The following is a 13057-nucleotide window of genomic DNA, read 5'->3' on the forward strand; positions in this document are numbered from 1 at the left end:
ACTTCTGCCCAGACCCTGAAATGTCTAAAAATCTGCTTCTCAGCCTTGAATAAATTCATTGATTGAAAACTCTCAGCTCCCTGGGATGGAGAATTTGGACAGTTAATCCCACTGATACTTCTCATCTCTGTTCTAAGTGGCTGATGCCTTACCCTGAGACTGCCCCAGTTCTCGATCCTCCAGCCCAGGGAGTAACAGCCTTGTTCCATCCACTCTCAGAACCTTGTGCCTCAGTAAGAATCTCCTAAACTCTGATGAATACAGGCCAAACTTCCCCGTTCTCACTGCAGTGGCCATCCTGTGCATATTGCAGAAATCGATGTAATGAATCTGTGCTGCAAAAGGCTGTGTACTCTCTCTCATGAGCAGAGACTAGACTGTGCACACTACTCCAGGTACAGCCTCACCAACACCTGCACAAGTCACCAAGGCTCTAACCTTGTTGTAATGAAAACCATTCACTACAATGGAAATATGGAACATAGAAACAGAGGTAGAAAGAAAGAAGGGAGGGGCTCGGGTGGAGCATAAACACTGGCAGGGTCTGGTTGGGTAGAACAACCTGACTGCGTTATGTGTCCGGATATAAACACAACAACTACTGCAGAGCCCTAACGTCAGTCAGAAAGTGTAATTGGGAAAATTCCTGTCATGAGCCAAAGTGAATTAACGGATCAGGGGCGCATGTGGTAACAGGATTCCCTGTGCAACACCCTTTCTGCACCTTTGTAAGGGATCTTGGGCAATCGCGATCACTGGGCACTGAGGCAACAATTTAGTCGTCACACTGCAGCACTTAGCTGGGAAGCCTGCAAGGGGAGTAAAGTACTGACATCAGTGTGCACGAGCATTTGTCTGCTATACCTGGTGTTTACTTCCTGTCCTTCCTGAACCAGCTGCCCATGTCCTTTGCATTTTATTGTTTACAAATTTCCCACCATTTAATAGAAGGTTACTTTCCTATTCATCCTACAGAACCACACCACATATTCCATCCATCACAATCTACCCCACTCTTTCAACCCACCTATGTCACTTTTAAAAGTGGAGTATAAGGCCATTCAGCCCATTGAGTCTATGCCGGCTCACAGAGCAATCCCATTCCACAACCAATCTTTCCTGTAACCTCTCCACATTCCCATCAACTCCCCCCACATTCTACCCCCCCCTCTTACACCATAGATAATTTACAGCGGCCAATTAACCCACTAACCTGCATGTCTTTGGGATGTGGGAGGAAACCGGAGCACCCGGGGGAAACCCACATGGTCACAGGGAGAACGTGCAAACTCCACACTGACAGCACCCGAGGTCAGGATTGAACCCGGGTCACTGGAGCTGTGAGGCAGCAGCTCTACCCGCTGTGCCACTGTGCTGGCCTTGTTATTTTTGCTGCTGTCATTTTCATATAACTGTTAAAGCTCTTAATCTTCCTATTTATTCTGAATTATTTCTAACCTATTCAGTCAGTTTTTTTTTGTTAATCATGAAACAAATTCTGGAAACACTCAGCAGGTCAGACGGCATCTATGGGGAGAGAAACGGTTAACATTTCAAGTCTAAGACCCTTTATCAGATTCCAGTCCTCTGGCTTACCACATTCGTGGCAACATTACAAGCCTCCCCGTTTACTGTAATGTCCTCACTTCCTTAGTTATGAACAGGTCATGTTGCTTTGGGAATTTTTATTTCCAAGTGGAATGTACATTTTGTTGAGAATTTTGACATGTTTATTTCAGGCCTTATTTGGTGATGTGTTCCTCATTTATTGCTTAGATACTCCAAGCATGGGGACGCTTCTTATTCTGCCTCACATTTCCATGATTTTACAACACCTCAACAAGGCCGTTGGGAATACGGAACGCATGAAGAAGAAAAAGTTCCGTACACAAGTCAACAAAGACCTGAGTATCCTGTCAAGGTATGTTTTACCATCAAATTTGCCTTCTCAATGTTGCAAGTAGTTCCAGTAACTTTTTAATTCATTTTCATTATTGACCATCTGTAATGGCCCTTGAGAAGGGCTGTGTGAACTACCTCTGAACTGCGGCACTCCTGCTATTATGGGGGTACTTCCAGGGTTTAGACCCAGTGACGATGAAGGACAAGCAATATATTACCAAATCTGGGTGCAGTTTGAAGGGGAACATGTGGGTGGTGATGGTGTTTCCCTCCCTCTCCTGCTCCCTTGTCCCTCTGGTGATAAAGGTTTGGTGTTTGAGAGGAGTCTGGGTGAGTAACTGCTGTGCATTTTGTGGCCCTGGTTTGCCAGAGTGAATGAATGTTTAGAGTCATGGATGAGCTGCCAGTCAGTTGAGCTGTTTTATCCTAGGTGGTGTTGAGCTGCTTGCCTGGATGAACACAGCTTCAACACAGGTGGAGAGTATTCCATCACATGCCTGACTTGTGCTTTGTACGTGGCTCTGAATCACAAGATAAGTCCCTGGTCCAAGTGTGCTCATGCTGATGTATATCACAATTGGTGATTTTATTTAGTCTTTTGGGAACTGAGAAAATACAAACACTCAGTTCCAAACTTCTTCATGGCCTTGGTTCAAATATAAACCAAAGAGCTGAATTCCAGACTGACTATTTAATTGAGTGTGGCATCAAGGAGTTCTCCAATGTCTGGTGTGTTACCTCAGATAAAGGAAGATGGTTGTGGTTGTTGGAGGTCAGTCATCCCAGCCCCTGGACATCACTGCAGGAGTTCCTCAGGGCAGTGTCCTGGGCCCAGCTATCCTCAGCTGCTTCATTAATGACCATCATAAGGTCAGCAGTGGGGATGTTCACTACTTGCACAATGTTCTATTCCATTTGCATTTCCTCAGTAAATCAACCCATGCCTGCAAGCAGCAAGACCTGGACAATAGTCAGACATGGGCTGAAAAGTGACAAGTAATATTCACACCACAGAATTGCCAGGAATGACCATCGCCAACACACAAAGTATAATATCTCACCCTTGACATTCAACGTCATTACCAATGCGGAGTCCCCCACCACAACATTTGAGGGGTAACCATCGACTACAAACTCAACTGGACCAGCCATGTATATACCATCAAAAGCAGGTCAGATGCTGGGTATCCTGTGGTGAGTGACTCACCTCCTGACACCCAAAGTCTTTCCACCATCTACAGTGTACATGTTTGGAGTGTAATGGAATACTCTCCACTTGCCTGGCTGAGTGCAGTTCCAACAACAAGCCAATCAGCTTGACCCCATCCAGGGCAAAGCAAATCACTTGATTGGCATCTCCCATCCCCACACTAAATATTCATTCCCACCAGTGTACCGTGGCCTCTGTGTACACCATCTACAAAGTGCACTGCAGTTATTCACTCAGGCGACTCCAACTGCACCTCCAAACCTATAACCTCAACCACCAAGAAGCTCAAGGGCAGAGGCACAGGGGCACTAATCTGCTTTCAATTCCAGAGCTCCATGTAGGAGCATAACCTGATTATCACGTACAGACGTCCATGTTAGAGCATTAACAGAACATCAAACATGAAGTTCCACAGTGGGGCTCAAATCTGGCCATCAAGTTCTGACCTCTATTTGCAATGAGGGCTATTCAGTTTATTGAGCAGTAAATCCCTTAAAACAACTTCATCTTTTTAACTGTTCCAAAATTATTTTTGTATAGATGGCACGAGAGCACATCACTACAGTTTGGAACTATATTAGGAATGGAACTATATTAGGGCATACATTTAATGTGAGATGGGGTAGGTTCAGAACAGACGTGAGGGATAGGTTTTTTTACTGAGAGAGTGGTGGATGCCTGGAATGTGTTGCCTGATAGGGTGGTGGAGGCAAATTCATTGGGGGCTTTTAAGAGGGCCTTGGATGGGCACAGGAATGAGAGGAAAATAGAGGGTTATGGGCATTCTGTAGGTAGGAGGGATTAGCTGTGTTGGCACAACATTGTGGGCTGAAAGGCCTGTTCTGTGCAGTACTGTTCTATGTTCTAATGTGATTAAGGATATGAATTTGTATTAAATCTCTGATTTCCCTGCAGAATAAGTAGGTTTGTACAGGACAAGGAGCAGAGCTCTATTCTGATCAACCTCCTGATGCCCTATCTCTTCAAACCCAACATCTCGCAGGTAAGTCTCTTTCACGGCACCCTTTGTGTGCACGCTGGCGGGCACTCATCCAGAGGCGTCAGTTTCATCCCACCCTTGTGTGCTGTCTGTGTTGTTTCCAAGTTCTCCCTGTGACCACGTAGGTTTCCCCGGGTGCTTCAGCTTCCCCCCCACGTCCCAAAGACGTGTAGGTTAATTGGCCATAGTATATGTCGATGGCATAAAAATTAAAGGGAAGTTGACATCCATGTGAGAGAGAATAAATTGCAAGGGTACAGAGCTATATGGAGAGGGGGAATGGGACTTCTGGGATTGCTCTACTGACCCAGCATAGACCTGATGGGCTGAAGAAGTTAGAGACCAAGTGAATTCATTCTGTTCTGGGCTTTGTAGCAACGGATTCAAGGTCTGCAAGGAGATGTTGATCTGCACGATGCTCCCTGTGCACCTGTTGCCTTTCATGTTCTGTGGCTTTGTGATCTGGAAGTAAAGATATTTTTGGTTGTTGAATCAAAGGGGATGAGCGTGTTGTTCGGCTGCCGGTCGCTGTGATCTGGAAAGTGCTGCCTGAAAGAATGGTGGAGCAGATTCTGTAATGAATCGTTAAAGAAAATTGTTTCTTTTTCAAGCACCTCCCCTTTTACAGGGCTGTGGAAAAAGTGTAGGACAGTGGGAATAATTCTGTAGCACTTGTAATGGGCTGAATTGCCTCAGCCTTCTTCCACCCCCCCCCCCCCCCCCCCACTCCCTTGATCAAAGTCCTGTGCAATTCCACAAGTTGGTAGAGCAACCCTGGTTCAATCCTGACCTCCGGTATTGTGTGTGTTTGGAGCTTACACGTTCTCCCTGTGACCTCGCAAGTTTCTCCCGGGTGCTCCAGTTTCCTCCCACATCCCAAAGCATCCCAAAAACATGCAAGTTGGTGGTTGACCAGTAAGTTGCCCCTAGTGTGTAAGTGAGTGGTAGAATCTGGAAAGGGGGAGGGGGTGATTAGAAAGGAAAATAGACACCTGTATGTCTATGACTCTAAGTGAAAAGGTGTATATAGAATTTATTAAAGCAAGTTCTTAGAGCAGGATAAAGTATCAGCACAGCATTGTGGGCCAAAGACCCTGTACTGTGCTGTAGTGTTCTATGTTCTAAGTTTATTTTCTACTAAACCCAAGTAATTTTTAGACATTATTCACACTGTTGCACTTGCATCATGGGTGACTCCTGTGACATTTTTCTCTTGTCACTTCTGAACTGCCTTGTACAGTGTTAATATGTTTAGTGCCTGGTAACTGCAAGGTGTTCAGTGGATTTTTGGATGTAAACTGTAAATCTCAGCTGTTTGTCATCATTGTCCCTCCTTCCCACAGGACACAGAAATCGACATCCTGCAAACCATTCAGAACCTCCTGCAGCACTGCGCACAGCCCTCAAGTTTCCTGAAGCCTGTGGGCACCCTCTTCTCTGTCATTCAGAACAAGCTGTCCCGCCAGACGCTCTGTGCAGTGTTTCAGGTACTGGACTCTTTCAGCTGGAAAAGCCATTGCCTTACAGTATCCAGATGTGTGTTACTTCCTGCAGGGTGCTTTCCACATCTGGTTTCTTTTTGCTGAAACTCTCCTGTAGTTTGTTTGCCTTTCTGATCTCACCATTGGAGTATTATAGGTGCCTGGTGAGTCAGAAGTTTATGGGTCTGAGCCCCACTCCACAGTCTAGTGCACAAGTGTCCAGGCTGACACTCCAGTGATCCAGGGAGTGCTGTTGAAAGTGTTGTCCTTCACAAGAGACGTTAAGCAGACACTTGTCTGCTCTCTGAAGCCTGCATGGCCAAGGAGAGCAGAGCTGTTGGCAATTACTTTTCCCTCAGCCAAAGGTTGCTAAAATAGATGTGCTGCTCTTTGTGGGAGCTTACTGTGCACAACATGCCAGCTGAAATGGGCCCTCTCCCCTCCCCACCCCACTCTTCGCCCCTCTCCTCTGAGCCCAGTCACAGTAAATACTGGAGATTGCACTCAAGAGTATAAACACTGCCATTAGCAGAAAATCCATGGCTGGAGCTTTGAGCCACAGCTGGCTCTGATTAGACAGGTGTCTTTACAAGTATGGGGTTGTCTTACCATCCTGTGATAAGTACTAGCCCTTCTGTGAAGCCTTTGTTGCGTCATTCAGATTAATGTGGAAATGGAATATGGGTTATCGGTGAATCTGTTTAGTCTAGTACTGCTGATGGAATAGATTAAACACAGTTAAAGGGTCACTAACCGCCAGCAGGTGCTTTATTTCACTTGAACTGAATGGTAAACTGGTGGAGAAGCTTGGATTATTGGTAAACTCTGCTGGTGTTTCTTGTATGTGGGAGGGGTGCAAACTTTCTTTCACGTGAGCTACACTGTGACTTGTATATGTCTTCCTGCTGAGGTGCTGGAGCTGTGGTGTTAATCTGGAGTGGGTGTCAATCTGAATCGGGAGTGTGGGTGCAGAGCTTCACATCACACTTCATTTCGGTCAAACTGGATAGAGTCAGCATCACCATGAAATAAAACTGCTTCTCATCCGTGTCGATGACACTCGCTGTACGAGTGTTTACATTAAGTGCCTTCATCAGTCAGAGTATTGAGTATAGCAGTTGGGATGTTATGTTGCAGTTGTACAAGATGTTTGGTGAGGCCACATTTGGAATATTGCGTTCTGTTTTAGTCACCCTGCTATAGGAAGGATGCCGTTAAGATGGAAAGAGCGCAGAAAAGATTTACGAGGATGCTGCCAGGACTCGAGGGCCTGAGTTATAGGGAGAGGTTGGCCAGGCTGGGACTTTATTCCTTGGAGCGTAGGAGAATGAGGGGGACCTACAGCGGTGTATAAAATGAGGGGCATAGATAGGGTGAATGCACAGTCTTTTCCCAGGTTGGGAATCAAGAACTAGAGGGCACAGGTTTAAGATGAGAAGGGAGAGATTTAATGGAAGCCAGAGGGGCAACTTTTTCACCCTGAGGGTGGTGCGTATATGGAATGAGCTGGCAAAGGAAGTGGTTAAGGCAGGTACATTAACAACATTTAAAAGACAGTTGGATAGAAAATGGATATATGAATAGAAATGGGTATATGGATCAAAAAGGTTTAGAGGGATATGGGCTAAATGCAGGCAAATGTGACTAGTGTAGATGGGCATCTTGGTTGGCATGGACCAGTTGGGCCGATGAGCCTGTTTCCATGCTATAGGTTATATTCAGGCAAACTGGGCTGGCGTTTGTTCCATTAAATGCAGTTGTGAGAACCAAGCCATTTATATTTTGCTGAAAAAATATTTACATTGAAAACCTACTGGGTAACCAACTGGTGCACTAGAGCTCCCTCACCACTGCCATTTCTGTTTGGGTTCATTCCCTGTCCTTATCATAAAATCAGTGAAAGATTGGTATAGTAATATCTGAAACATTTAACTTCATTTGTTTTTGTTCTAAATTATCAGTCAAATACTGTTTTACTTCTCTCCCGTGAAACTTCCTGAGATATTTTACTAAACAAAGCAAATTGGGCAAATTGTTGTGAAGGCTACCCTCTCGGAAGGCGAACAGTCCCTACACCTAGAAACACAACTCGTTTCTATAGTAAAGTCCCTTTAAGTTCCTCCTGTAAGCAATTGGATGATCGGAATGCTTTGGGTGTCCATGTGGTGTTAACCCTCCTGTCACACTGGGCCAGTAATGTCCAAAGTTTCCCTCGCACACCATCCTGCCCTTGTCTGATGTGAGCCCCAGAAGCACCCTGCAAAATGAAAGAAAAGTTAATGTACACTTATACTTGCATTTTTATAGCACTTTTCTCATCCCACTCAGGACCTCCAACCGTTGAAGTGTAGTGTGGTGTAGGAAATCCAGCAACTGATTTACACACAGCGATGTGATAATGGCCAGATAAATGAACTGCAGTGATGCTGGTTGAGGTTAAGTTTTGGCAGGAAACTGGCAAGAATTTCCCTGCCGCCTCTCAGAAATAGAATCATGGGATCTTTACACCAGCTGAGAGATCAGATTGGGCCTTGGTTTAATGCCACACATGAAACAATACATTTCCACTGATGCAGCACTCCTTGGGAAGGTTTGAGTCATACAGCACGGAAACAGGCCCTTCAGCCCAACTCATCCATGCCGACCAAGGTGCTTCCTGAGCTAGGTCCCCATTTGCCTGCGTTTGGTCCGTGTCACTTTAAACCTTTCCCTATCATGAACCCTGTCCAAATGTCTTTCAAACATTGTAATTGTACCACTGCCCCTGGCAGCTTGCCTCATATACCCAGCACCTTCAATCTTACCCTTCACACCTTAAACTATGCCCTGTAGTTTTTAGACTCCCTTATCCTGGGGAAAAGACTTGTGACCATCCACCTTGGCTGTGACCCTCTATAAGGTCACCTCTCAGCCTCCGAGTTTGCTTAGATTTTTGTGTTTAATATCCTGGCGTGGGGCTTGAAACCACAGTAATTGAAATTATTTTGTATGGAGATTTGTTAAAATAAAATTAATGAATTCTTTTGTGGACTTCAGTGTTCAGGGAAAGTGGGGTGTAGTTCCCACAGTAGGGAGGAAGATTGCCCCTCTTTAGAAGCTTGCCACGGAATTCATACTGGGTGCAAGACAAGGAACAGTACAGCACAGGAACAGGCCTTTCAGCCTGAAATCTGTGACACTCGCCCACAAAATCATCAGTGGGTAGAGGTGTAAAACAGACCGGGAGACACTGAGTTGGTAAAGGTTACTGAACCAAAGTGCCTAAATGGAGTTAAGCTGCTAATTTTCATAATCTAACAATGATGACACAAGTTAAATGGGTTGAATGCTCTCCTCTGCTCCTGCATTTTTCATTTCTCTACCTAATTACATATAAACGTGGTTGAATGTAGTATACTTTGGGTTAATTGTTCACCATTTCCTTTGTGTATAGACCCTGGCAGATCTGGATGGGACGCTAGCTTACATCACAGAAACTGTCACAAAGGTAAGATGAAGCTTTCCTCCAAGTGCATCACCTCTGTTGTGCAAGGTCTGAATTTATTTGAAGACTTGTTCCAGTTTCTAACCTGATCACTTTTTCTTGTGTTAGTTGAATGCTTTTGACCGACGACACCTGGATGATATTGACTTTGACATACGTCTGTCTGCATTCCAACTGGCCACCAGCTCGATCCGAGAGATGAAGAGGTTGGATATGATGTACCTGATCCCAATTATGCACAACTGCTTCTATTCCATTCAGGTGAGTGTCTAGAGCCCCCACCATATCCACCCCAAACACATGGTTACCACAGGCTTAATTTCCCAAATTGTTGTTTCACAGAATCTGAAAAATGCAGTCTTTCAGGTAGGTTCTCACTTGTAAGTCTGCAATGCGTAGACCACATGAAAATTTGACATCTCTATGACAGGACATAATTGTTTCCAAAAATTAAAACTAATTTTGTTTCTAGCTTTAATGAGATGGGTTAAACAGAGCTGGGAGGACAGACAGAGGACAGACATTGTTTTCACTCAGTGATCAGAATATGATGAATTACACTGGAAGATCCTTGTAATGATCAGGGAACTTGTTTATTGCAGCAATTGAAGCTTTTGGCAACAACCTCCAATTAGGGTGGCCCTTTAACAGAGCAAACAGCTCCCAGGTGCTTGACAGGAGTATCAAAGTTTGATACACTGCCAGATAAGGTGTTACTAAGGAAGGTGACTAAAAACCTGATAAAGATTTAGGTTTTAGTATGGGTTTTAAAGTAGTTGAAAGATAAAGAGAGGTAGGTTTGGAGGGGGAAATTCCAGGGATGAGGATCTGGTGAAGCCTTCAATTGTGGAGCAGTAAGTTCTGTGACTATCAAGAGGCCATAATCTGAAGTGTGCAGAGATCTCAGATGGGCTGGCTGGGGAACCAAAGGGTGGGTTAGATGTGGAGGTTTTTGAAAACTAGAGTTAGAATTTCAAATTCGGAGTGTTGGTTTACACAGGCCTATGAAAAGAACTGGGTGAAAGTTGTGGGGACAGAGTTTTAGATGAGCTTAGATACATGTGCTTCATGTGTTAGGTATATAAACTGCAGTTGACCTTCCCATTGTATTGAAAGGTGAAGTACTGAAAATAATTGGTTATCTGCCTGTGAAACTGGCTGAGGACCATTGCTATTCCACACACTAAATGGTGTAAAGTGAACTAGATCAAGGACTGTGGTCCTCAGTGTGCTGCCCTGTAGCTGATGACAGCCCACATTCTGCATCCAAACCAACAATTACACCTCACAAAATATACTGGTTTTGCTTAGTCTAGCTTTGAATTTGGTGCTCGTGTGTACTTTCAGGTGTTAAGTTTGTTTTCATTCAATGTTGGGTCATTCACCTCTGCTTCCCACACCCACCCAACATAACTCGTGTGGACCAGAACTGATGAAAGGCTGTTCTAATTTGCCTGTTTTTACAGACTCTGACTCGCAGTTCTTTTCCTGCTGCTGGTTTTCCCCATCTTTGCCTGGATATATTTGGCTTAGGGGACAGGATGCAGAAAAGTGTGGAAAGGGGATGGGGAGAAGCACGTGAATTTAACTGACAGACTATTGGACTTGCAGCCAAGCTCTGTGTGCTGGTCACTCGAAGGGACCAAGAGTCATGTGCCTTAGACCTGTTATTGTGGACAGTGCTTCCTGACTGAATTTGCTAAATGATTTTGCTTTTTCCTATACTTCTTCTATCAGTTGGGTGAGATGACTCTCAGTGACAGTGCAACACTCTGCTTGAGTGCAATTGTCCAACAAGTGGCTTCCATTGAGTGCTCAGAAGAGGAATACAAGGAGGTGATTTCCCGGACACTGCTCGAGACCCTGAGGAACTGTCTAAAATCAAAAGTCGAGGTAAAGTAATGCCAAGGGCTGATCGGGGTGGGACTGATGTCCACAGCTCTGCTGTGTTCCATCACCACACCATTCTGCATGAAGGGAGTTCCAGCGGAGACTGCTGCCAAGTCGTAAGATGCGATTTCCATTGCGTTTCTGTTGACCAGACCTGCAAGATGATGCTTAAATGTGATGGACTCTGTGGTGTGTTAAGAGAGGTAGAAACATGTATTAGTCAGCTGTAGGCTAACTAACTCTTAAACTGATGACAAACCTTTTTATCAACAATAGATCATTGTTATCGATAATTGTTATTGCTAATGAATAAACACTCACCAGATTCTCTGCTTGCTCGTTAGCTATGACTTTGTTTAGCCCAGTTGTGCCTTTACAAGGCCTTTGTTCATAAAGTCAGAGGAGGAGGCTGTTCGGCCCATTGAACACTCCCGGGCTCTCTGCAAGAGCTGTCCTATCAAGGCCATTCACCAACCCTGTCCCCCTACCTCTGCCATATCTCCTCCCTCAAGGACCCACCAATTCCCTTGAAAACCTGTCTTCACTCCCACTCAGTTAGTAAAATCAAGACCTAGGATCGCAGTGTGTGAATGTATTTCCTCATGACCCCCACCCCCCACCCCCCACTGGAAAATTTCTTCCAATTATTCCTTTTTGGGACACATGCATTTTTAGCTAATGCTTCCTTCCAAGTGCCCGTCCTTGTTACCCCTTTGGAAGGTGGCGGTGAACAGTATATTTTTTTTAAACCGCTGCAATCTGTGTGGTGAAGGTGCTGTTGCAGAGGGAGTTCTCGAATTTGACCCCGATGACAATGCGGGAAGGGAGATAATTTCTAACTCTGGCAGGTGCACGACTTGGAGGGTCTCTCAGCTGTTGCTGCTCCCCTGCACCTACTGCCCTTGTCCTTTGAAGTGATGTAGGTCATGGGTTTGGGGGAGATTAACAAAGAAGCTTTAGTACGTTGCTGGGGTGCATTTTCGAGATGTGACGGCCATTTCATTGGCAGCTATATCCTGGCTGGTGCCAAGCCTCTTCGTTGCATTTTACACCAGTTGGAAAGCTCCAATGCTGGGTTAAGTTTCCCAACCTGGGGGATTGTGGTTACAGCATACCAACAGGCCATTCAGCCCAATGACTCCATACTGGTGTTTTTCCTCATCACATGATCTGAGGTTGAAGCAAAGTGGAAGCCTTGGGTCCATAAATAAACTTTGAGGAGATCCCAAGATGTTTTATGCTTTAGATGTTTACATATTGTTGTAACCTGGGAAATGTGGCAACCAGTTTGGGCATAGCAAGATCCCACAGTGTTTCAGTGACCAGATCATCTGTATTTTAATTGATGTTAGTTAAAGTTGCCAGGAAGCCAGGACAAGCACCCCCTGATCTGCTCTGAAATGATGTAATTGGATCGAAGAGACTTTAATTTACTGTCTGAAAGGGACTGCAGTGCTACCTCTGTCAGCCTGGATTCTTAGACTCTGTTCCCAGGAGTGGGACTTGAACCATGTATCTATGCACTAGGCTCCAGTGCTACTGGGAATAACATTCAGAATTGCCAATTAGATACAGATCAGTCATGATGGGTGGACAGGTATAAGCAGCTGAATAGATGCAGATTATATTCTCCCTACATGTGGAATGCTTGTTAGAAATGTGCCACCTTTTCACTGTATTACCTCTTTTCCTCTCTGTAATTTTGCTTTGACTTATTGCAGAGTGTTCAGCAAGATTACACAACACTCCTTGGCTGTTTAATCCGTACGTTTCCCCAGCGTTCCGAGTTCCAGGACCTGGTTCAACTAACAGACCACGATCCGGAAACTGACTTCTTTGAGAATATGAAACACATACAGGTGCATGAAACAAGACATTTTGTTCTGTAAAATCTGTTCAAAAGCTAAATTGTGCTCAGGCACTGGGTCAGGTAACTTTAAGACCCAAAGTGTTAGCAAATACTCTCGACTGGGATTTGGAGGTGAAGTGGGGGCTGTGGTCTTGGTTTAATAACCTGGTTTTAAAGTATTTTCCTTCAGTTGAACTTGTATCAGAAAGATTAATTTTTATTGTGAAAGTCTAGAAATAAC

At 44.8% G+C, this 13057-nt stretch overlaps 2 protein-coding genes across 5 annotated transcripts in view; one reads left to right on the forward strand and one right to left on the reverse strand.

Annotated features, from left to right (window-relative positions):
* Window positions 1-13057, forward strand: part of utp20 (UTP20 small subunit processome component) — a 124980-nt gene that overhangs the window by 67361 nt on the left and 44562 nt on the right. For all 4 annotated transcript variants that reach the window (XM_052030063.1, XM_052030064.1, XM_052030066.1 and 1 more), the window contains 7 exons: window positions 1777-1921; window positions 4028-4115; window positions 5456-5599; window positions 9027-9080; window positions 9186-9338; window positions 10815-10970; window positions 12689-12826. In XM_052030063.1, the coding sequence (XP_051886023.1) occupies window positions 1777-1921; window positions 4028-4115; window positions 5456-5599; window positions 9027-9080; window positions 9186-9338; window positions 10815-10970; window positions 12689-12826 (878 nt within the window). The remainder of the gene's footprint in view (window positions 1-1776; window positions 1922-4027; window positions 4116-5455; window positions 5600-9026; window positions 9081-9185; window positions 9339-10814; window positions 10971-12688; window positions 12827-13057) is intronic.
* LOC127578273 (NADH-cytochrome b5 reductase 3-like) overlaps window positions 1-13057 on the reverse strand; it is a 644669-nt gene that overhangs the window by 36225 nt on the left and 595387 nt on the right. The window lies entirely within an intron of this gene.

The sequence above is a fragment of the Pristis pectinata genome, chromosome 15 (genome assembly GCF_009764475.1).
Source record: "Pristis pectinata isolate sPriPec2 chromosome 15, sPriPec2.1.pri, whole genome shotgun sequence".
Lineage (NCBI taxonomy): Eukaryota > Metazoa > Chordata > Chondrichthyes > Rhinopristiformes > Pristidae > Pristis > Pristis pectinata.